The 23,243-nt window shown below is 36.3% G+C and overlaps 2 protein-coding genes across 3 annotated transcripts in view; one reads left to right on the top strand and one right to left on the bottom strand.

The window, feature by feature from the left end:
* Positions 1 to 23,243, bottom strand: part of LOC135217299 (uncharacterized) — a 30,648-nt gene that overhangs the window by 3,716 nt on the left and 3,689 nt on the right. The window contains exon 2 of the mRNA XM_064253065.1: positions 2,333 to 2,488. Coding sequence (XP_064109135.1) covers positions 2,333 to 2,488 — 156 coding nt within the window. The remainder of the gene's footprint in view (positions 1 to 2,332; positions 2,489 to 23,243) is intronic.
* Positions 7,550 to 23,243, top strand: part of LOC135217298 (general transcription factor 3C polypeptide 5-like) — a 120,104-nt gene continuing 104,410 nt past the window's right edge. The window contains exon 1 of one of the 2 annotated variants that reach the window (XM_064253062.1): positions 7,550 to 7,610. The gene's annotated coding sequence lies outside the window, so the exon portion shown is untranslated. Of the gene's footprint in view, positions 7,611 to 11,792; positions 11,815 to 23,243 lie in introns of those variants that run through there. The other variant, XM_064253063.1, reaches the window with a different exon arrangement.

Below are 23,243 nucleotides of genomic sequence, written 5' to 3' on the forward strand. Positions count from 1 at the left end.
TGTATCGTCACTGACCTCGCTCAACTGAAAGAAAAAATGTACATTCAGGGACAAATGTAACATTAAATAGCAGCACACACAGAGAAGTGGTGAAAAAGCAGTGCACAAAATAAAATGCAGCATGTTGTTAACTGCACAAAGCATTCTTATGTACACTGACAGCTAACAAAAGATTTATTAACATACTGTACTGCACATTACCAACACATCATGAAATAAAGGCAAAAAACATATTAAATAAAATACATACTAGATAAGAATACTCAGCTATATCAGTAAGTAAGAATACTGTACTGTGTACAGATAAAAATTATACTCTCTTGATTTCCTTTTAGAATTTAGCATTCTACAGTATCACCAGTTGCAAAATATAAAGTAATATGTAGCAAATAGTATATATAGGGAAATGGATTTGTAATAAGCACTGTTAAAGTCAGTTTTCTTTCAGCTAACATTATTTGAAATTCTCTTTAGAGTATCACCTACTGCACAGTTGTCTTTCATTGAATTTTACGTAGTCAAATGAGAGTGACTGGTATGAGAAATCTTAATTTTTCATCTACTGTACTTAGTTGCTAAAAGAAGGATAAAACAACTTTTTTTTCAATATTGTTTTAAGTACAATTTTAGGCACATAAACTGGGGACTTCAGTGACATCCATAAAGTCATCAAGGCTGACATAGAATAAAAAAGTGAAAAAATGAATGCACATATACTTTCAATTCAATGACAGGTAATGGGCAGCCAAAACAATAATGATGGCCAATTCAACACTTTACCTTAAGATGTTTTTTGAAAATTTTAGATGCTTTTTTTTTTTTTAAATGTTATCACTGGTACCTTGACAAGTGGTTACTGAATGGTTGAGTATTCTCACCTTGAATTAACTTGTGTAAGCACTTCCAGCTAAAAAAACAAAACTCACAATAAAAGCTACTCTGTAAATTATGATAAGATCAGTTGCATTCTTATTAAAGCACGCTTGAAGTACTAAAAATAATGCAGGTATGAACAGTCAACAAAAATTTTAAAAAGGAAGGGTCTTGACAAAAAACTGACTATGTAGTTACTGTGAACTGCGTGGCATGACTGCATCACAAAACATATGACTGAGGGACATTTTTGAAGGAAATGGAAATCATTTTCCCTATAATGCATAAATGTTTGGTGGACCCTTCCTATTCTGAAATACTGTTGACATAACTTAGGAAGTACTAAAACATTTCAGTGGGCAAAGTAAAGTCATAATAAATATGCTACTACAGTACTATACTAACTTATACCAAAGTTGTGATTATCACTGATTCTTGAAGCATCAAGTTTACTCTATTTGGCTACTGTACCATGCTAGTGAGCAATAGTGATAGCAATGCTCAATGCCACATTACTCTAATTGAGTAGCAGATGGCGATATAGTCTTGTAAATCTCACCTTCCTTGTGGCAATTATTATAAATTTTTAATCATCTATCCCTTAGCAATCTTATTCAGGTAATTAATCTAATTCTGCTCTGCTGCATGTAACTAAAACTATATTTTGCTTGTCCACTCATAATCTCAAGGTATGTGTATATCATTTCTTTCCAGCTTCACATATTGCTGTTAGAATGTTTTGTCTCATAAGCCAATGGGACCTCATCCTCATACAAAGGAAAAAAACAGTAGATAGGAGATAACTACCATTTATGAATGGGTATGGGGTATACTTAATCATTAAATAATTTTATTATATTACTAGTTTTAAACGAGTCCTGATAATGTTTTATTTGAGTTACGTTGAAAATGAATATCAGCTGCAGATTGGTAACTAAATGAATATTAACCATATTTTGTTACTGCTTTGAAGTAATTCCCATTGCCATTTATGTCATGAGTGGCTCCAAATGGATACTTGTCATCATAATTATTATATTATTACAGCTATACATTTTATATGGGATATAATATGTAGGTAAGCAGTAATCGTGTTTTGCAATGAAGCAACAAATTTGCATCCCATAGTAGATACAATTAATAGATTAAATGATTGCTGACACATGTGTCCTGTAGTTTTGATGTTTAATAATGGTTGCAAATATCATCTTATATAGATCTTTTAAGGGGAGATTTGAAATCATCAGATAGCCATTATTGGAAGCATTGATTGAAACTACAGTAATGAAAATAAAGAAATGAGAGAGGCTGCAACAGATAATGTTGATATCCCAAAGGACAAGAGAAGTAAATTAGAATAGTATATCTTTAATTTAATCTCACAACCTTTGGACATGAGTGTGATATTTGCTATACTCTTGCATTTTAGATAATTCCCATGTAAATGAGAAATACTCACTTGCATACTTGACTTTGCGACAGAATGGGGACATTCCATCTTTCTCTTCACAGTCGACGATGAAAGCTGATTGCAGAGCTGGTGAATCTGAGTTGAAGTTATCATTGCAGGCAGAGTCTGTTTCAGAATTGCAGGTGAAGCATTTCAGTGCTGTTACTGAAATAGAAAAATAAGGTAAGAATGCTTTTTCTTTATTGCATAACTATATAAATAGTACAGTAGTAATTATTATTATTATTATTATTATTATTATTATTATTATTATTATTATTATATTATATTATTATTAAAGCTGGATGCTCCGTTGTTGACATTATCATAGTATCATTTATCCATTTCAGTCTCTGTGGTATTAAATTCATATAATCTGCATGAAACTAAGGTATTAAAAGAAGTGTACTATACCTAAGTATTCATATGATATTCTAAAACTACTTTCTGCTATGTTTGTACTCTACACAGAAAGAGTGAGATGAAAACAGCCATAAAGTAAAAGAGGCTAAAAATATCAGACTAATTGATTGAAATTCCTCCGCTGTGCTGTTCTTCCATGGTTGATTTGTTGAATGATGGTAAATGCCACCTTAAATGCTAAAATTGTATTTACACCGATGTTACAGACAAATTCATATATAAACCAATGGAACCGGAAGATTATATCATTATAAATATATTTTATAAACATGTTATCAAGGGCTTCATAATGTCTGTTTAGTCCACATTTTTTTTTTATTAAATACGTATTGATGACCATAGTTTTTGCAGAAGCCATGTATTGTGAAATCATACATTAAGAGTACTGAGAGAAACATTTAAATGAGTTTGGACATTTATGGTACCCCAAATAATTTCGTGCCAAAAGTGAGGCTGCTGAGGAATGAGATGTGGAATGGAAATTATATAATTATTTTCTTCGTGCTGATGCTATTTCTGTCTAGGTATTCACGATTTTAAATCTCCAAAACTGTAATCCATCTCATTTGACAGAGGATTTATTTCATGAAATTTTGAAGCATTGTTTAGCAAATATTACGATACATAAGACGGCAATTCGAGCCTCTACTTTTTCTCTTTATAACAGATTGACACCTGAAGAATGGATGAATTGAAGAGGCGGCAATGTTTTTCAAACACTGGTTGATAATAAAGAGCTCAACTACGGTTGACAGTCGGTGAGTAAAATAGAATAGAAAGAAAGAAAGAAAGAAAGGGTTCAATTCATTGGGATTAATAAATCAAGTACGTGAACTGTTTAGGGAGGAAGGAATTTCTGTTAAATGTAATATTGAATGGGTATGCACAGGATTAGTTCGTATGAAAGGGTTTCAAACCATCGAGTGACTAATCCAGTAGGTAATTTTATGCCTTTACTGCTTTTTTTTCCTATTATGTTTAGTGATTAAATAGCTTCAGTGTTATTGGCTTGGTAACCATTTCCAATATGAAATTAGTACCTACGTGGATTGAGTTTTAGTCATTTGTTGTTAATTACGTCAGAGAAAATGCTGTCATTCGGAGTAAATGTTATCCATATGTATTTCCTTAGTGTAAATGTTCTGTCCTTTCAGAGCCATGTTTTAAAAATATACTGTGCTAATATAATATAATTAGGAACTCTATTTATTTATTTATCTATTTTATTATTTTCTTTGGGGGGGAGGTAATTTGTCCATTTATTAATCTCCTTGTTTATTTATTTAGTTAATTTAGCTACCCTTTTGTGAAGGTAAGTTCTTTGAAATTATGTAGTTATTTAGGTGCTAAATTGGTAGCTACCGACCTTTTATTTATGAAAATAGACATATTTACTAGAAAACATGAAAATAATTTTATTATAATAAATAGTAAATGGGGTACGCAAGGAAGTTTAAATTTAGCTAAAGCGAATACTATATCGTATTATTAATAATAATAATAGCAACAACAACAACAACCCCACTCCTTTAGCTTATAGGTAGTGTTTGTAGGGCGAAGTCACCCCGGCCCAAAACTCGGAGCGACAGTTGCCAGGTCGATTGGAGAACGAGTGACCTATGTGAAACCGTAGCGCACTGGAATATCATCAGTGATACCAAGGACTCTGAAGGAAAAATTCGAAACATCTGGCTGTATATTGGGCGAAATTTTCACTTTCATCTGAATAATCAAGGAAAATAGATCTGTTGAATTTCATTGAAGCAAGTATATAATATATGCTTGAGCTTTTAAACGTAAAGTTTGTTTAAGTGATACTGGCAACTCAAGAATCTGAAGGGATGGAAGGAGACTTTCACCCGCGCGGGGGAAGCCGGCTGATTCCATTCGATGACGAAATCTATCTCCTTTAACCGCGACCAGAAACAACCGTCGTACTGTATTGGGCAATAATAGTAGCCATTCACGTATCATCAGTATGGAAGGTGAATACGAAGTGATGAAGTCTAGACTACAATAGCAATATTTTACACAATCACGGCATTGCTTCTACTGGCAGGTTTTTTCCTTTTTTTTCTTTCTTTCTTTAAGCGATTCATTTTTAGCCTCGAGGAAAACTGTAAATTATTACTCGCATAATTATACATTAGTCGAACCACTAGTTCAGCGAGATCTGACTGCAGTTGTGTCATAAAAGCGTTCGGCTAACATTTTGTCAGACAATATCAAAACCCATACGACATTTTTATTTTTTTTCCCATTCGTAGAGCCAGTTTAGAGAGAAGCAAGCTTCGCAAAGGCTAGAATGTGGTCCTCCGAGGTATCATATCAATATGTAGGCCGCAGTAAGTGCTGGGATCGGAAGGCCGTAACAATAAAGCTCTCCACGTTAGGGCTGTGGGCGATAGTTATTCGATTATGTGATTTAAAGCACTTCAGGTATTGATGCCCTTGCTCTTGAGGCTTCGAAAAATTCTTTGAAGTGCTCTCTCTCTCTCTCTCTCTCTCTCTCTCCTCTCTCTCTCTCTCTCTCTCGTATGTTTGTGTGTGTGTAATTTAAGAGGGGAAATCTAGAAATAAAATATATGGAGATGATCAATAGTTATAGCAGACAGGAGGGTCTAATGGTAAATCCATTCTAACCCGTTTGTGTTGATAATGTTTATATATATATATATATATATATATATATATATATATATATATATATATATATAAAATATCAACGATCATTGTCCTTTTGTTCAAAGAATATGATGGAGTCGAGTATGACATACCTAAATACATAAATATGGCTACTTGACCTTTTTATTTTTAAAAGAATTGGCAGTTACATTTTGATTTGCTTCCAGCGTATGGCAAGAGATGGGGTTTTGGTTTTTGGACACAATTCACGCTTATATGTCACGGGAGCGATAGAGGAAGTAAGAATGACATTTTTGGACAATATTGTTTTTATATTTTTATATAAAATTTTTCGTCGCCATGTTGAGCTAACGAGAAAGTGTTTTAACCTTGAGACGTGTGGGCTATGTACCTGCTACAAGGGAAGTTGCGGTTTACGGTTTTCTCAACTTGCAATAATGGCAGCAATTTTGCCACTCGTGTCAGTTCTCTAACAAAAAATATTTTCCGGAAAGGTTCGAATCTTCATAGAATTGATGCGTGTAATGCTGCGTCTGGTCGCCTTGAATAGTCAAAAACAATAACTGTCAACATTTGATTTGTCCTTATATATATATTATATATATATATATATATATATATATATATATATATATATATATATTATATATATTATTATATATATGTGTGTGTATATATATATTATATATATATATATATATATATATATATGTATGATGTAGTATGTATATATATATATATATATATATATATATATATATATATATATATATATATATATTATAATCGTATCCCGTATTCTAAATATTTTTGTTGAGACAATCAAGGATATGGGTAAAAAAAATACTGCCAGTAAATATCAATTATCTGCAAACGAATTTGTATCAATTGTTATTTACAATTGGATCTTTTAGAACGTTTTTCATTATCATGTCATCTAAGTGGGTCGTAACTTTTACATCGTAAATGTGGTAGTGCAAATGAACTTTTTTTTTTTTTTTTTTAAGAAATGTGTTCGTCGAAGAACTTGGACCTGTTTTATTACTTAATTGTGTTACAGAGAAGGTTCGGATCTTGAGGTAATTCGTTTTCCAAGAACAAACTTCTGTTCAGACTCCCCCGGTTTGTCTGTTAGTCATATAGCCTAAGGCATTTCACTTCTTAACAGTTTCCCACTCTCTGGAACCTAAGTAACCAAGCGTATAGTATTGATCTGCAACCGAATTTTACATGAAGGGTACTCTTACTGATTTTATTTTGTGAATATTACAGTGGCTGTTGCTCTCCAAAACTGGTTCTAAATTACTTCGGGCTTGGTTCTCTTGAAGCCATGACTTGCTTTATCGATATGCTCGTTTGTATGTGATAGGTTGCATGCACAAAGCTTTGCCTTTTCACAGGATATAAAGAAGGCTGTGAATGGTTTTGCATTCCCACAGGAAATTGGGAAAGTTGTAACTCATAGTTAACCACCGGGTAGTTCTTCGTCAGTTTCAACTCTGACCTTTGCTACACATTTTTCTCTTTCCTGTAATTGCTGTGAGTCATATTACTTCAAGAATCGAGTCGAACTAAACACAAGTTTTCCTTTTAGGTTTCCGAAAGAACCGACCTCCCGTTAAACTATGCTGACTTCTGTGTACCTTTCGCGTTAGAATATGCAGACAGCTGATGATTATTTTTGCATTTACCTCACGTAAAGCTATGGCTGAAGAAGGACCCGTGTTAAAGACCAAGTAAAATAGTCTTAGTTTGAAAGTTACGTGTAAACGGTGATTTTGCCAGAGTGAGTTAACAAACCGTCATTTCAGTACAGACTTTGCCAGTATTAGTTACAATAATCCCCTGTATTTTGAAGCGTTGTTAGTCCAAGTTTAGTTGATTTTGTGTAATATTGGACTCTCTCTCTCTCTGACTATATATATATATATATAGATATCCCTATCCATATATATATATTATAATTAATTAATTATAATTAATTATATATGTAATTTACACATATAATACACATACACGTCTTGATTTTCCAGTGGTTGCAACTGGCCACTAGAAGATCTCGTGTCGCTCCCAAATTCGTCAATATTTTCCCGATTGTTCCCATTCTTCTTACAACGCTCAATATAACAGACCAAGCGCCCACCCCCCACCCCCATGCTGAGAACCGTCTGGCTACTCTGCCAACGAGGTCATCGAGCAACCACTTATCAGACGACAGGTAAAACAGAACATGTGTGTGTGTGTGTGTGTCAGTTACTATGGGTAACACTGTTCTAAACCGTGCCTGTAGAAATGTGTTGTCTCTAGGTGTGTCATTGTTGGTGCCATTAGCACTACTATTTTGCGCTTGGATACAGAGCTCTATAGCGTGTCTTTGCTGTTACGCTAGGATGGGAATGGTGTATTGCTGTAATGCCTGGGTCATGGCCAAATGTGGTGCATCATGTCTATAGATATATACATATACTCAGGCACTTATGTACTTATTTACTTTATATATATTATATAATATATATATATATAGATATATATAATATATAATATATCTATATATATATATATATATATATATATATATGATAATATATATATATATATTATTGTTTAATCGTCTGTCTGGTCTGTGTGTGTGTGTGTACATACAGCAACATACATGTATGTTGCAGATGAAAAGAAATATATATATTTCTTCCCTCCATAGTTACTGACTTAATTGCTAGCTGTCTGCCATGCTGTCTTCTGTTACGGAATTAAACTCAAGTGCACTCGTTCAGTTTTTAGGATCGATATAGTACTACATCCTGTGCGCTTTTATACGGATACCGATGGGACAGTCAGTCTGATGTCAGTACCTAGCCTAGACCTAAAGAGATATCAATAAGGACTGGGTACGAATCCAGAATGCGTGATAGACCCTTTTTGACTGAAAATAGAAAAAAAAAAATGTAAATGACTAAACTCAAACATTTGCAAGAGCAAAGTACGGTTAAGTTTCTGTTGTAAAATTAGGATCAAATTTTAACGTCTTCCAGGAGATATGAATACTAGATACTTAGCGGACTCATCAAAATAAAGCTCCCTTTCGACATCGAGATTAATAAGTCAGGTCACACAACGTAATAGCGTATTCTGATGGTGCACTGGCTTTTCGTAACAGTTCGTTGGTTGTGAGAATGACGTAAATGCATTCTGCATACTAAATAAGTAAAAAATGACCTTGGTTCATCGAAGATAATAAAGGCATTCATCCGATACAAGTTGCTACTGGTTAAGTATGTTGCAAAAGTAGTTACGCTTTTCTAGCTCGTTATTTTATTTGCTCAAGGGATGATCTGTAGTCATGTATAATAATGATAGTAATAAACATAACTTTTTTATGAGTTACGAAATATTCTCTTAGACTTAGATGCTTACCACTTGCCTGTTTGTATAGAGATGACGAAAAGTATGGAAATCTCATTTTTTTTTTTATTTTGCTTATGTAAGAAATATGTGGCAAGTATTTCTTAGTGAACTGTTCGAATATTTAAGAACGAATGGCACTCACAATGACTTTAATTAATCCCACAGTAACGTTTTGGTTCTTGTAGTGCCATGCAATGCAGATCACCACTACTACGCCTGATAAATATAAGAAATGCCAGATTTATTGAGATGTATCATTTCATACGAAATTTTAGACCCCAAATCAATTACCATGCTATAACACATGAGGTTAATAACTGTAAGGGTTTCTTGATACACCTAATACAGTGAATAGAATATATCTTGATACGTTGGTATTACATAGATTATAAACGTAACAACAGTTCTTTAAAACAACTCGGGTTAGTGCTGTAATGGGAATGTGCATTACTTTGTGCAGTCCAGAAGGTATGGTGTACTTTGCAAACATTACATGAACAAACTGCTCTCTCTCTCCCTCTCTCCCATGAGAAAGAGTGCACATATCCACACAATATATATATATATATATTGTGTGGATATATGCACTCGTGCATGTGCATGCGCACGTTTGTGTATGATCCTTGTCGTTCTGTGGTTACCAGCCTCACCAACGGGAGTCCCAGGATCGATCTTGGGCGTGGGGCGATATCTATTCCGGTTTCACGCAAAATTCCTTCGACCTAAGCAGTAGCTTAGGTGCCTGTTAGTTACTTGTAGTCAGGGTGAAGGGTATGAGTCTAGCAACCGTATCCCAAAAACTTGCTTAGGGAGGAAACAAACGAGTTAGGAAATTTGTCCAAGATCAGAATTAATGATAATTATAAAATCCTACATTGTTCGAGAATTCAGGAGTAGAAAGAACTGGCAGTGCTAAATTGTGTTCGTAATTTCCAAGAACTTCGTGTTGTTTCAGCTGAGGAGTTTTAGTTTTGTCAGTAAAACGTAACCAAATTCACCGAATGGACTGCAACCGGAAGGATGATGATGAGATTCCTCCGCAAGGAGTGTTCGCTGTAGGAGTAAATAGAAAAAGAAAGTCACGAATAAAAGAAATCGATACTAAATGACTGACATGGAGGGCGGTGCAGTGGGTGGGGCAAGGTACAGGTTGGATGAGGATAGAATATGAACGCTTTTTGTGGGCTGCGATTGTCTTTGTTTGTTTCTTTGTAAAGGCTATCGTTTACTTAAGACTATAAATTGGTGAAGATAGATTAATAACGTGGCTGTTGTCATTACGGTGGAAAAACTGTCATATCTTGCAGCGCAGTTTTAGCTCAGTCACTGTAAGATTATGATAATGTTGTCATGCTTTCTTTTGTGAAGAAGTCTCTTACCCTGCTTATCGTTATTATCATTTTGAAATGAACGAGAACTCTTCAATCGATGGAGTTCACAAAGAAATAAAAGGTCCTTTATCCCTTTCGACGGAAGATTCCTCTTAAATAGCATAAAAACAAATGCATCAAGTTTCTGCGCTAACACAATCCTCAATGAAAACTGGTTTCCTACCTGCACTTAACTACAAGACAATGAAATTCAGTGTCTCTTGTTATTCGTATATATTCTCAGATACAGCATAAAGGCTGTGGAGATATATTTAGAATTTGAACCGAAATCTAGAGTCTATTCTACGTTTTTATTTTATTTTATTTTTTTTTTTACCGAACATTGTCAGTGAGCACCGAAATAACTTGGCCTATTTATGATGTCGTGAAGAGATGGTATGACTCTGAACGATGACGCAAGAAATGAATGATACAATTTTAGAAGCAAATCAGATACAGAGAGAGAGAGAGAGAGAGAGAGAGATGAGAGAGAGAGAGATTGAGAGAGAGAGAGAACGTGCACTTGAAGTAGTTAGCGGAACTTTTGTATGAAATAAGAATAAAGTCTATGACCAACTACAATAGAATAAACTTAAGTGTTGGGTGTGTTAAAAATGGGGATACATTTAGAAAACGCTTAGAGTAAAATGACAAAAATCATCGATATATATTTGTGCGCGCGTGTGTGTGTGTGTGTGAGCGCAACGCGTCATATACCCACAAACACGCCTAGAGAGGGAGAAAGAGGGAGCTTTGCCAATGCTCTCCGGACTCCTAATGAACGTTTCAAAACGCGAAGGGAGCCAACTTTATTCCTAAGTCATTGCCAAGGGTCTCCTTTACGTCTGTCGACTCGAACGTATGCAATAAAAAAAAAGATAGAGGTTATTTTCGAGAACGCTTCATTTGGAAGCTTCGAACTGGAAGTTTATTTTTATGGACTTTCTTGATGGGATTTTTGATGTACCGATGTAAATATTCGCTCGATGTAGAAATATAAGATATGGAGATATTAGAAGCTTATTTCTTTCGGGGCAAGATGGGTGCGCGAGTTCGTACCTATTCCTCACGGTCTTCTTGGGTGTACAATCGGTCTCCTATCATGTTTGTAACCGCACTTTCTCCGTTTCGTGAGCGTTTCATTGATCTATGTTTTCTGGTTGGTGTGGTAGTCATGGAAGGGTAAGCATAAATGTAGACATTTCCTATAATACTTCGTGATTGAATTAATTCCTCAGTTTGTACTGATGCTTTTGTACGCTTTGACGCTATAGCAAACAGATATCCGATAATGCCCTAACGGATTTTGAGTCATGACTTAGTAAAAATCTCTTTAATATACAAGCAACTGTTCTATCTTTTTGCTTCTTCTCAGCTAAAATTACTCATTCGAAACAGTTGCAATCATTGAAACCGTGGACCTACCGCACCAAACTCCCAAGGAGAACAAGCAATGAGCAAAGAAAGCGAGTCAAGGCGAGGAAATATTTTTAGTCGATCGGAGTACTCTTAGGTAAGTCGGGAGACGGTTGAAAATAAACCTTAGATTGGCGTTCGTTAGGATCACAGTCTGTCGGAGCAGTTACAAAGAGTAGTGATGCTGCTTACTACTATCACTAGTTTGGCGCTGTCTTTTCGTCTTGCTAGGTAACCCCCCAGAATTTATCACTTGATCTCGCTGTATCCTGCGTGGATTATGGCAAGATGGTTTCTGTTAAGTCTTTGTGAAGAATGCATGCGTTTCCTTCCTCTTTCATCTGTACACAGTCGGTCTACGCCTCTCTCTCTCTCTCTCTCACACACACACACACACAAAGTTATTTCCAGTTCAGACCGCCAAATGCACGTTTTTCCCACTCAGTTCCACGGGTAACATCAGTCTTGATTCTGATAATGTTTCTCGTTCCATCATATCGAGAGAAGACGAATCGAGGTCACCTCCAGAGTATTAAGCAAACACACGCACGTCCCTTCTCATTGTATTCAGTTATTCCAGCTCCTCTCCGAATAAATGAATTCCTTTGTGCGACCTACGTGAAGGAGAGAATTTTATTGTTTTTTTATTTTTTTAAGCCTCGAGGGATTCTGGTTATAACCAAAAATCCTTCTTTGTAGAAACGACTTTATGACATTTTTATTTTCATTTATATCGAGATTGTATTGGTTTCCGTTTTCATTCTTCTTCTCCCATAAAATGGAGGAATATTGTGTTGGTTTTATTGTCTTTGCTTCTTTTCTGTAAGTGACTCGACTTTTTCTTTAATATTTTTATATAAATGATAAAAATATTAGTTCATATCAATTCACGCATACCCGTTTAAGAAACCCCATAACAGAACATTGTTTTCGTTACAATTTTGGAGTGAATTAATGTAAACATCCATAGACATTTCATACAATAACTGTATTCCGCAGATATCTATTCGACCTGTATATGCTTGCACATGTATCTTCAGTATCTGTAGTTCAAAATGGATAGGAAATGTACTCATTTTAGCCGGTCTGGTCACAATGACTGGCCTTTAATGAACTTTAAGTAGCCCCAAATCTGAAATGTCAGGGTGTTGGTACTGTCGATGGATTGAGTGAGCCGAGACCTTATTGATGATATTCATTTACTTTATTAAAACAAGACTTTGTACTGCTACTGTTTACTGTTTTTCAGCACCCAGAAAACGTTATTTTGATCGGTTTCCCAGATTATCTTCATTGTCATGTTAGAAAATTGATGATATGGAGGAATGTGTATCAGGAGCCGATGTGACTCTGGGACTAAGTTTATCCGCTCTCGTGTGCGTAGACCAACCAATGCAATATTGATGTTCACTCTTGTTACAGCAGTGTTGAGTCACGCTAGATAGCAGGCTGGTGGCATGTTTTGGTTGCCAGAGGAAGTGGGGTTTCGAACTTCTTGTTACTGAATTTCGAAACATTTAGTTTGGGCCCTAGGCTTATGCAGTGTATCTATCATCGTGAATTATTCTTTACGATTGAGTAAATGTTGTTGGTAGGCGACTATTCCTTCAATCCTTTGTCTCTGCTATACTTTTCCCATTGGTATTTTCCACGATGTATTTGTTGTCACATTTTTCCTGATTTTAGATTTAGAGAGACTAGTTATGTGAATAAACCGTACACACGCGCGCGCGAGCACACACGCAGATCAGATATATAAGCTTCTGTAATAACCAGTCTCATTTGCTCCAAACAGCTTCCGTACACGCGACATGACTACGTAAATAAGGGTGACTAGTGACTGATCATAACAATCGCCCCGCGTTGCATTACCCAGGCATTGCATTGTGATGCATCCTGCCTTTACATCCTGAGATAATTTGTTTTCATATAACCGACACGCCCTTTCCTTAACCGAGATGAAGATTAAATTGGCTACATTGCCGTAAATTGCTCCATTGCTTTTCACTGGGGTTCGTATATATAACTCGATTTCATCCATATTCCTAAGTAGCTGAGACTAACAGCTTGTCATTATGCCAGGTTCGTACAACGAAAAGCAGAACGAGCTAGATGTTCAGCTGCACGTCGGAATGATTCAGTACTGGATAATTAACATGACTATCTGATACTGTACTGTACGATCATGTTTTCTTGATTTAAAGTCATTCCAATCTAGAATAGGGTTTCAACAGTCGTGTTTTGTGCGGTTATATCTTTATAGACCCCACACACGTGCGCGATATATGTATGTATGTGTGTATGTATATATATATATATATATATATATATATATATATATATATATATATATATATATATAGGGATACTTGCGAGTGCATTTTAGTGTCGCGAGGCGTTTAGTTGAGTAAATGGCAGAAGAGAAATGGGCAAAGGCTTTTAGCGCAACAGAAGGTATTTTTAACTTGAAAATTCGTGCGAAAAGTAATTCGTATAATGCGTATTGTTAACAGATGAAAAGGTAAATTTCATGTTGGTTGTTTGCCTTTTGCATTTCAATTATTTTAGTATTCTTTTGTAATAAATTCAAAGAATTAGCTCCCTGGTGCTGTAAACATTTCGATAATTCGTTAATTATTGAATTGTATTAATCGTTTTTCTTAACGAATTGTCAGATTTTTGTTTTTCTGCTGGGGGATTTCCTGTTGTCAAAATTGCAACGAAACTGCTTGTGGTTACAGTAATTTTTGTTAAAAACATTATTTGCTGAATAGTGTGTTTTACACAAAACACTAGGCATAGCAGTTTGAACGTATATGTAAATCAAGATCTTTGCTCACATGAATTTGTGTTTTGCCATTTTACTTCTTCGATTTCTTGAAATGTTACAGTTACTTAAATTAGAGTATATAAAAATTAGGAAATAGCCTCTTCAGTGCTATCGAATCCACTGCGGTGTATCTCGAATAGCAGCAGCAAAAGATTGCCTGATAGGCAGGGCACACTGCTCCAGCTCGCGAGTTGATATATACATTTTCATGTGTCAGTATTGATATTGCGGTCAATGTGGATATCGTGTTGCCTGGGAGGAAAGAGAATAAAAACTAAAATAACAATTTGTGTGTGTAATTTTTGGTTTGAGGTTTTAACGAATTTGTAAATTGCTATTTCACTGCTATTTCATTGCTATTTCACTGCTATTTCACTGGTTCTCAGGTCAATTATGATGTAGAAGGTCAATTATGATGTGATTGCCGTACAACCACGCGTCCATCATAGTGTTCTCATAATGTTAGTATTGCCACATCTCCATTGACTTTTTCTTTTCTTTTTTTAATAAATCTCGCAGATTTGCTCTTTTCTGTGGACCAGAACAAGCCCTTGCATCTCGCCTTCTTAAATGGACCTTATACTCCCACTCACCCAACCACTGGCTATAAACCGGTTACAATTGTAGTAGCCGGCGTTTAGTAAGTGCACTCTATCATCGTGCGGATGGCAGGAGTTTCTCGGTATTATTCCATACTGTCCCAGTTGGAAAGTTTGTACAGTAGCACTTCGAAAGCCGGCAATTCTTCAGCTCATTAATTTCTAGACGTATGTCCGTTTTTCATTGTAATAGTGTGTTTTCGTGACGTGTAATAGTAGATAAAGAAGTATTTGGATGTCATGGGTAAAAATGTATCATTTTTATTCAGAATTTGGTGTTATACATTCAGATTGGAAAGGAATGGTTGAAATAGAGAGTTAGCTTTCACGACCACGCCTTCTTTCTTATTGTTGTTGTTAAGGGAGTAACGTTCTCTTCGAACAAAAGAGAAAAATCCAGTCTGATCTGGTTACTATCTGAAGACATCGTCTATCACGTGGTCACTTCGTGAGGAAGTCACCTGTTTTTCCTAGATGGGGACGTCCTATCAAGGAATTCGATAGTGTAGATGTCAGCGGATTAACCACCGCTTTTGATCGATGAATAATTTAGTATATTGAATAAAATGGATATAAAGTTATATTTTTTTAGAGACGATTGTTTATAGAAGCATCATTTCGCATTATGCAGAAATATAAAACTTCAATTCTGTTCTCTGCATTATTTTGAACTAGTATGAAGAAGCATGGAAAATTAAAGATAAGCTCGTATGTTTGATATAGACTGTACTAGACTCTTATGTACTTGATTGACAAGAAGAAATTACGTAAGATTTGCCGTACTGACAAAGCTACTATTCTTTTTAAATGTAGGTCACTCCTTGCTCTCTCTCTCCCCCACCCCCTCAACAAAGGCTTTCCCGGCTTATTCAGAAAGCTACATCAACCAGCAGTGGTTACTTGAGAATGCCATCTCTGGAGAGCCATGATTCCACCATTTCGTAATTCCATCGTCTTTTGAATTCCAGATGCACTGCCACGAACCTTTTTTTCTTTTCCCTAACCACCAAGAACAATTTCTCTCTCTCTCTCATTTCATTTATAAAATTAGGTTTTTAAAATTTGCCTAAGTGATATGCATTATATAATTATATATATATATATATATATATATATATATATATATATATATATATATATATATATATATATATATATATATATATATATATATATATATATATATATATATATATATATATATATATATATATATATATATATGTAATGAATGTATTTCGCAAATAAACGCGTGCAAACAACTTTGACTTACTTTTAAGTATTTTTTTTTTTATATATATAAGGTGCACCTTACACTCGCTGTCGCAGTTTGCATGTAGGGAAATTTTCTGTGTTCTTCTGTTCCTTTTCAACACAGTATGATAATTTCTTGAGGCTTTTTAAGGCTCGAATTCTCGAAAGTAAAGATCGTCGCCCCTCTGAAGTTGCACCACAGTTGTTTTGTCCCAAGAAGAACAGTTGCGGCGCACAAACATTTCGTGGAATCGTTGCCTCTCAGACTCCCAGGAGGGCCTAGCAGAATTATAAGAGGTCCATGGATAACGCTCAAGAGTGAAACGACAAACTATAGGCCTGGAATACAAGTAGGCTTACTGTAAGCCATGAAGTAGACATTCCTAGAGTACCACTAGGCGTATCCATGTATGATAATAGGCCTAATACTGGCAAGTCAGGCCTATCCCTATTCTTGAGGCCTGAACTTTTGATATAGGAGGCCTGCCAACCAGTTTGAGTGCTGAGTATTGTTTAGACGGTTCTGAAACTTTGTTTAATAGGAGATTTATGATTTATAAATAATGTTGGGAAAATTAAGTCTTCATAAACAGGGTGTTTATACACTTATTTCGATTCACTGTTATTTTAATTACATTTATTTATCATTAATATGTATGCATCAGTGAAATCTCATGATACACGAAGTTAATTCATAAATATGCTTGCCTTTATTCAGATCCAGAAGGATGAAGCTGGCATTGTAAAAAAAAAAAGGGGGGGGGGGCGCGTTGCTCAGACAATAGCAGCTGCTCCTTTGTCCTCCTAAATATAATAGTCCCCTCAACTAGACTTGTTAATAAATTGTGTCTCTCCAAAATTACGTAGTGACATATCCTGTGCTGTGCCATAGCAACTGGACTTGACACAAACACTTTCCGAGTCAGTTTATTTTCTTTGTGTGTGTGTGTGTGTGTGTGTGTGTATGAGAGAGAGAGAGAGAGAGAGAGAGAGAGAGAGAGAGAGAGAGAGAGAGAGAGAGAGAGAGAGAGAGAGGCCACTGTGTGGAGATAGAATGAGAGATTGCTATCAGTATGTTGAGACAGAGAGGCTGAGGAATAAATGTTGATGAGGTATACCGACAATTGTGTTCGTCCCAACCCCAACTATGAAAAGAGAACACGCAAAAGGTCGCGCCAACTTTCTCTTTTCTTCCTTTCTTGGTCAACTTGCGTTCGCAGCGGCTGGGTCTCTCTCTCTCTCTCTCTCTCTCTTTCTGGAATGAACCTCAGACTCCCAGGAGCTTCGTGTGCGCCCAGTGGCGCCAGACTGGTAAATAGCATCCTAGCCTAGGATATTTCCACGATGTGTATACGTTTGGCTGGGGTCATCTAAAAGGATTTTTTCTTGGTTCACCAAGTCATACTGAAATTGCCCTTTGTTCGACTATAAAGAGCTTTATGGCTTCTTGTTTCTTTTCCTTTTCCATTTCGTTATGAGGTGAGTTATTAGGTTTTATACTCAGGGCTTTTCTGTCGTGCTTCAAAAAGTAAAATACTGATCACAAGAACGAAATTTGTACCTACATCACCTCAGTACCATAAGTATCAAATTCATTCTCTCTCTCTCTCTCTCTCTCTCAGAAGATAGGTAAGATTATGCTATATCCGTCGTATTGCCCATATTACCTTCACTCTTGTAAGGTGCTGCAAGGAGACTCAAGTCAATAACATTTATACAGAGCAGATTAAATTTTTCAATAAGTCATCACAATACAGTATAAACACTTACATTCATGTTAATTTCAGCATTAAAAAAAATTCATAAATAAAAAATTTCGAGTTACCGAAGTAAAATCCTCGGAATGTGGGAATTTTGCTTGTTCATAAACCTCCCGTCATGACATACTAATTAGTGATCGTAAAGACAATCCTGAATGACAAGTAAATTACCAACTATAATTACTTATCTGGTATTGAATTCGAAATCCCAGACCCACAGCACAGTAATGATACACTCAGAAGAACCAGCCCATTTATTTTTACTCCAGCGAGCCGAATGAAGGTATTACCAGAATTATGGACACTGAAAAGGGAAGAATTTGAAGTACCAAGAAAATACATTTAATAATAAATGAAAGCAAGATATGAACACAAAAGAAAATTATTTGGTATCATCCACACGTAAGAACTACTAAGGGCAGCTGATATTGCTAAGAAGTCTTAAAAGTATCTGACATACTTAAACTGAATAACTGCAAACTAATCTGCCATGTTTAATTTTGTAATATCTGCGAGTTCTTTCATTACTGTTGACTGAATTGCAATAAAAAAAATAGAGAAAAGGCAGAATATTATTAACGAAATAGCAGTGCTCAAGAGAAATATTATGATTCACAGGCTAAATTCAGAAGTTTGTTGGAGCACTATAATATAATGATCAGTGCTGAGACCGTTATAATTTTCATTCTTTTTAAAAGATAATTAGTGTAGTCTGCCTTCATAATTCCTGTCTATGTTTCGGTTAAGGTTTGTTTGTGTATTCGTCTTCTTTTAAGTCTAGTATTTTGTTAATGTGTTTAAAAGTGTACAGATTTTAAATCAGCACTCTACCCTTCATCGCAAAAAAGATATCAGCGAGATATTTATGCCAGAGGGATATTTTTAAAAAGCAACCGGGACTAACAGATGGGGCGACAAGAAGGTGAACACATTTCGGGCTTTCTGCCCCTCACGCGTAGGATACATGAGGACATGTAGTCAGGTTAATGCCTCTTTTAAAGTTGCTTTTAACGGTCTTCCACTGGTGCTTTCTCCAAACACGCCACGTAAAAAAAAAAAAAAATTTAAATGGACAGAACACCCTCTCCCATGCAGCATGAGACTGAAAACCGAATATATCCACTTCTCAAATGTTTTTAGTGCTGAATTCATTTATTACCATTCGATCGTCTTAGGTATTTTATTTTGTAAAAGCTGGAACGTCAGTTCGATGACAATTTGTCTTGTTCAGTAGGAACGTTCGTACACTCCGAAAAAAAGTGCAACAATAATGCTACATAAAAAAAAAATGTGTTTCCATGTCGGCCATAATTTAGTACAATTTTTCATTTTTTATAGATATTTTCTTGTCCTTGGAGATCTTTGCGCTCGCATCCTTTCATATATCAAGGCAAAAGATCAGATTCCAAAGATTACCCTTCAAGTGCTGTATTTTTTCAATAAAGAAACGGCTGAAATCTCTTAGTGCACAGAACAACCTCGAATCTTCCATACGAAATATATATGAGCTTGAATGCCATCTCACGAACCCATACACCTCACGTCAGCACCGCGTCTTCCAACCCCATGTGTGTGCGTGTGTATGCATAGTACCTTGCCGAAGAACATTGACACACACACACACACACACACATATACACACACACACATATATATATATATATATATATATATATATATATATATATATATATATATAATATATTTAAAGATATAAGCCACGAGGGAAAATAAACAACAGAGTATCCGCGAGATCTTTCGACGTTCAAACGTCCTTTACTTAGCAGATGAACTCATCAGCTAAGAAAAGGACGTTTGAACGTCGAACGATCTCGCGGATACTCTGTTGTTTATTTTCCCTCGTGAATTATATCTTTATTTATGGATTTATCACGTTCCTAACTTTCGTGATTCAGTTATACATACATATATATATATATATATATATATATATATATATATATATATATATATATATATATATATATATATATGTGTGTGTGTGTGTGTGTGTGTGTCTGTGTGTGTAGGTATGCACAGAACGATAATTTACACTTTGATACTAAACCGGGTTTTACTTATTTTACCCTTACATTCTCTCTCTCTCTCTCAGACATTTCTCTCCAAGCGAGTGTAATTTTATAAGGCCTGGGCGTAGGCTCTAGAAAATTCTGTAATCGATCCCTACGGAAGTCCCCTGGTTGCTACTACTGTTGGGTTTGTCTTAAAAGATCATAAATAGCACTTTAATTTGTGCGGTTCTGGAAACTGTAGCTGTAATATTCGAGTATGCATAGCATTTCCCTCTTTGCCACGCGTTCATAAAGCGTTAAACGCGTTCACATGGCTTACTTTAAGCAGGATAAAATAGAACCAGTCTCCAGATCAAGTGTGAGGTTGGAATAGGCGAGGAGGAAGATGGTTGGATAAGTAAAGTAAAAATAAAAGGGAAGAGGCAACAAGTATGGAGTTAAAGTAGGTTAAAGAAAATGTGCCACACCAACTCTCTCTCTTTCTCTCTCTCTCTGTTACGGGCTTGTTTCTTTTCTATCTCGGCGCTCGATGCTTTATTTTCCATCTTTTAGAAAATGAAAATTCTCGTACAGACAACTTTTATAGTCTCACTTGACACTGGCGACTGAAGTTAGGAGCCTCGGGGCAATTTTTGTCTTAAGGTATTTTATCCCCGTTTTCCTTGCAGTGGAGGAGAGGCAGAAACAAAGGTTGTTCTTCTCCCGACGCATAAATATCCAGCGTAGCCTACTTGAGAGACGGATGAATGTTTTAAAGATGATCTCCCTAACGTGTGTCGCTCTACGAGAGAGAGGTAGGGGGGTTGCTGCAGTTGCCAAGTGATGAGGCTAATGAAATAAGAATCCCTGTATAGGACTGAACGGATGCTGAGAATAACGACGTAAATTATAAAAGTATATTACGCGAGGAGTAGGGAACTAAAAGAAAGGGGACGTAGTCAGCCAAAAATGCTAAGTAGAAGTAAGTTATTTCTCGCTCTCTCTCTCTCTTCCACGGGTGGTAGCGATAGCGATCACCCTGATTATGGAGCATTACTCTGCTATCTTGCAGGAAGTCCTGCTTCGCTTCCAAAACGTTGATCAGTCACTTGAGCGGAAATATACCAGGTAGTTATAGTGTGTTCTCAGGATCCTGTTTGTAGCTTTGCTGCGTGGACGCGCATGCGTAGTTTGCTTAAGGAGGCTAGGGGTAGTAAATTCTGCCCTGGGGAACATGCTCTCTTGATAAAATTAACGTATACATGTACTATCTTGGAAACTTTCTGAAGATGCTTTGAAACTGGATGATGATGTTAATAAAGTGGCATGAAATACTAGTCCCTAAGGCGATCTTTTGCCGTAGCCAGCGTAGGTTTTCGACCATCCATGCAGTCGTCCAAAATATATACGTAAGAATTTTAGAATTCAGCGGCTCGAATCATTATAGCAGTCATGAAGAGATGTTCATTGACACCTTAAGAAAGAAGTTCTTTTCCTTGCTTATCATACCTTCCAGACAATTGTCAAGCTTTGGTCTGTTTGCTTCTTTACTTGGTTATCCGAAGGAGGGTAATTTTTTTCTATATTTTAATTCGCATGGACTAAAGCGCTTATACTTTAGCGTCCTTATGTTAAATGTAAAAATATACACATAAAACTCAATAATAATTTCATGTAACAGTAAATAGCTGAAAAAAAACGAACTCTTTGTCATCACCAATATCGCTTCCGACATCAGGCGACGCAAAGGGTTCCGTGAAATTCCGCCACTCCTTTCCTGTGCTGTACCTTCCGCAAATCTCCACAGATCTCTAGCCGCCCTTATCACAGTTCTCGTCCAAGATCTCGTAGCTCTCTGGTTACCACAGAAGCCCAGCTGACACCCTCATGTACTACTCTCCTAAGGGTTTTTATTATATGTGGGAGAAATGCGTATTCACGAAAGAAACACCAAGTACGTGATCCATATTTTTTTGAAAAACAATCTTTCTCCCTCTCTCTGGAATTTATCTCGCACGGGAGCCATCTTCACTGTGAGCTGGATGGATAGTTGGTGAGCTGCCTCAGTTAGCTGGTTCATCATCCTCTCTTCTCCAGCGCCTCGGCCTAGCCTCACGTTTCCATGCCATCTGCACTCCGTCTGTCTCTCTCTCTCTCTCTCTCTCAGTCTTAAATGTTCTTGGTTCACTGTCCCTCATCACGAAGTTCCCAACACAGTTACGTGCATTATACTCCGTTGTACGCTGAGAGAGGGAGAGAGAGAGAGAAATGTAAAATAAAAGGCTTTATTATACTCCATTGTACGCTGAGAGGGAGAGAGAGAGAGAAATGTGAAATAAAAGGCTTTATAAAAATGAACTTTCAGTCAACATAAGAGACACTGAGAGAGATGAGATCATGAGCGAAGTTTGTTAGCCTTGGTAATTAATTCTTTTAAGACTCGGTTTTGCAACTCCATAAAATGGCGCTATGGTGATGGGCGGATACATTTTTAATGGAATCTATCTCTCTCTCTCTCTCTGACCTAAAAGCCAAAATTTCTCCAGTCCATTCTCTAACTGCAGCTTCTAGCCAAACATATAGCCATATAACATGTATTCTTCCCAGAGGCGCGACATCGCGTCGAAACCTATTGGCATTAACAACAGCGACAAATAATAATAATAACAGTGACGTAAACTGCTTTCATACTGCAGTGCAGTTCCTACTTTGGAATTTTCCTAGGCATATCGTCTTTCTGTATTTTTTCGCTAAAGGGAGGCAGCCAGAGGGATTTTAAAAGCGTCTGTGACAACGACTTTGTCAAGTATCTAATACAAGCAACGGCACCTAGAAGGAAAAATACCCTTATTAGCTCGGGAATTCACATGCGTCTTCCGGTTCTCTCATATTCCTACAATTCTCCGTAGTTTGGGACTACGCTCTTCTCTCTCTCTCTCTACCTCTGGGTGTAAGATAATGGCACAAAATTGCGAGTTCTGCTGGCATTCACTTTTAAAGAAAATGATGGTCGTGAGAAAAAAACCATACTACTACATGGACAGACATCCGGTCAGGCCAAACTGTCTTTGTTAGTGATATGGAATTTTCGAATAATGCTTGAAGGGAACAACAATGCCATTGCTTAAGTCTCGTAATGGATATCCTGCCAATGGACAGGTATTGGTGATGCTGTGATTTCGTTCGAGTCAGCGGGTATGGGGAA

The sequence above is a fragment of the Macrobrachium nipponense genome, chromosome 7, assembly GCF_015104395.2.
Source record: "Macrobrachium nipponense isolate FS-2020 chromosome 7, ASM1510439v2, whole genome shotgun sequence".
Lineage (NCBI taxonomy): Eukaryota > Metazoa > Arthropoda > Malacostraca > Decapoda > Palaemonidae > Macrobrachium > Macrobrachium nipponense.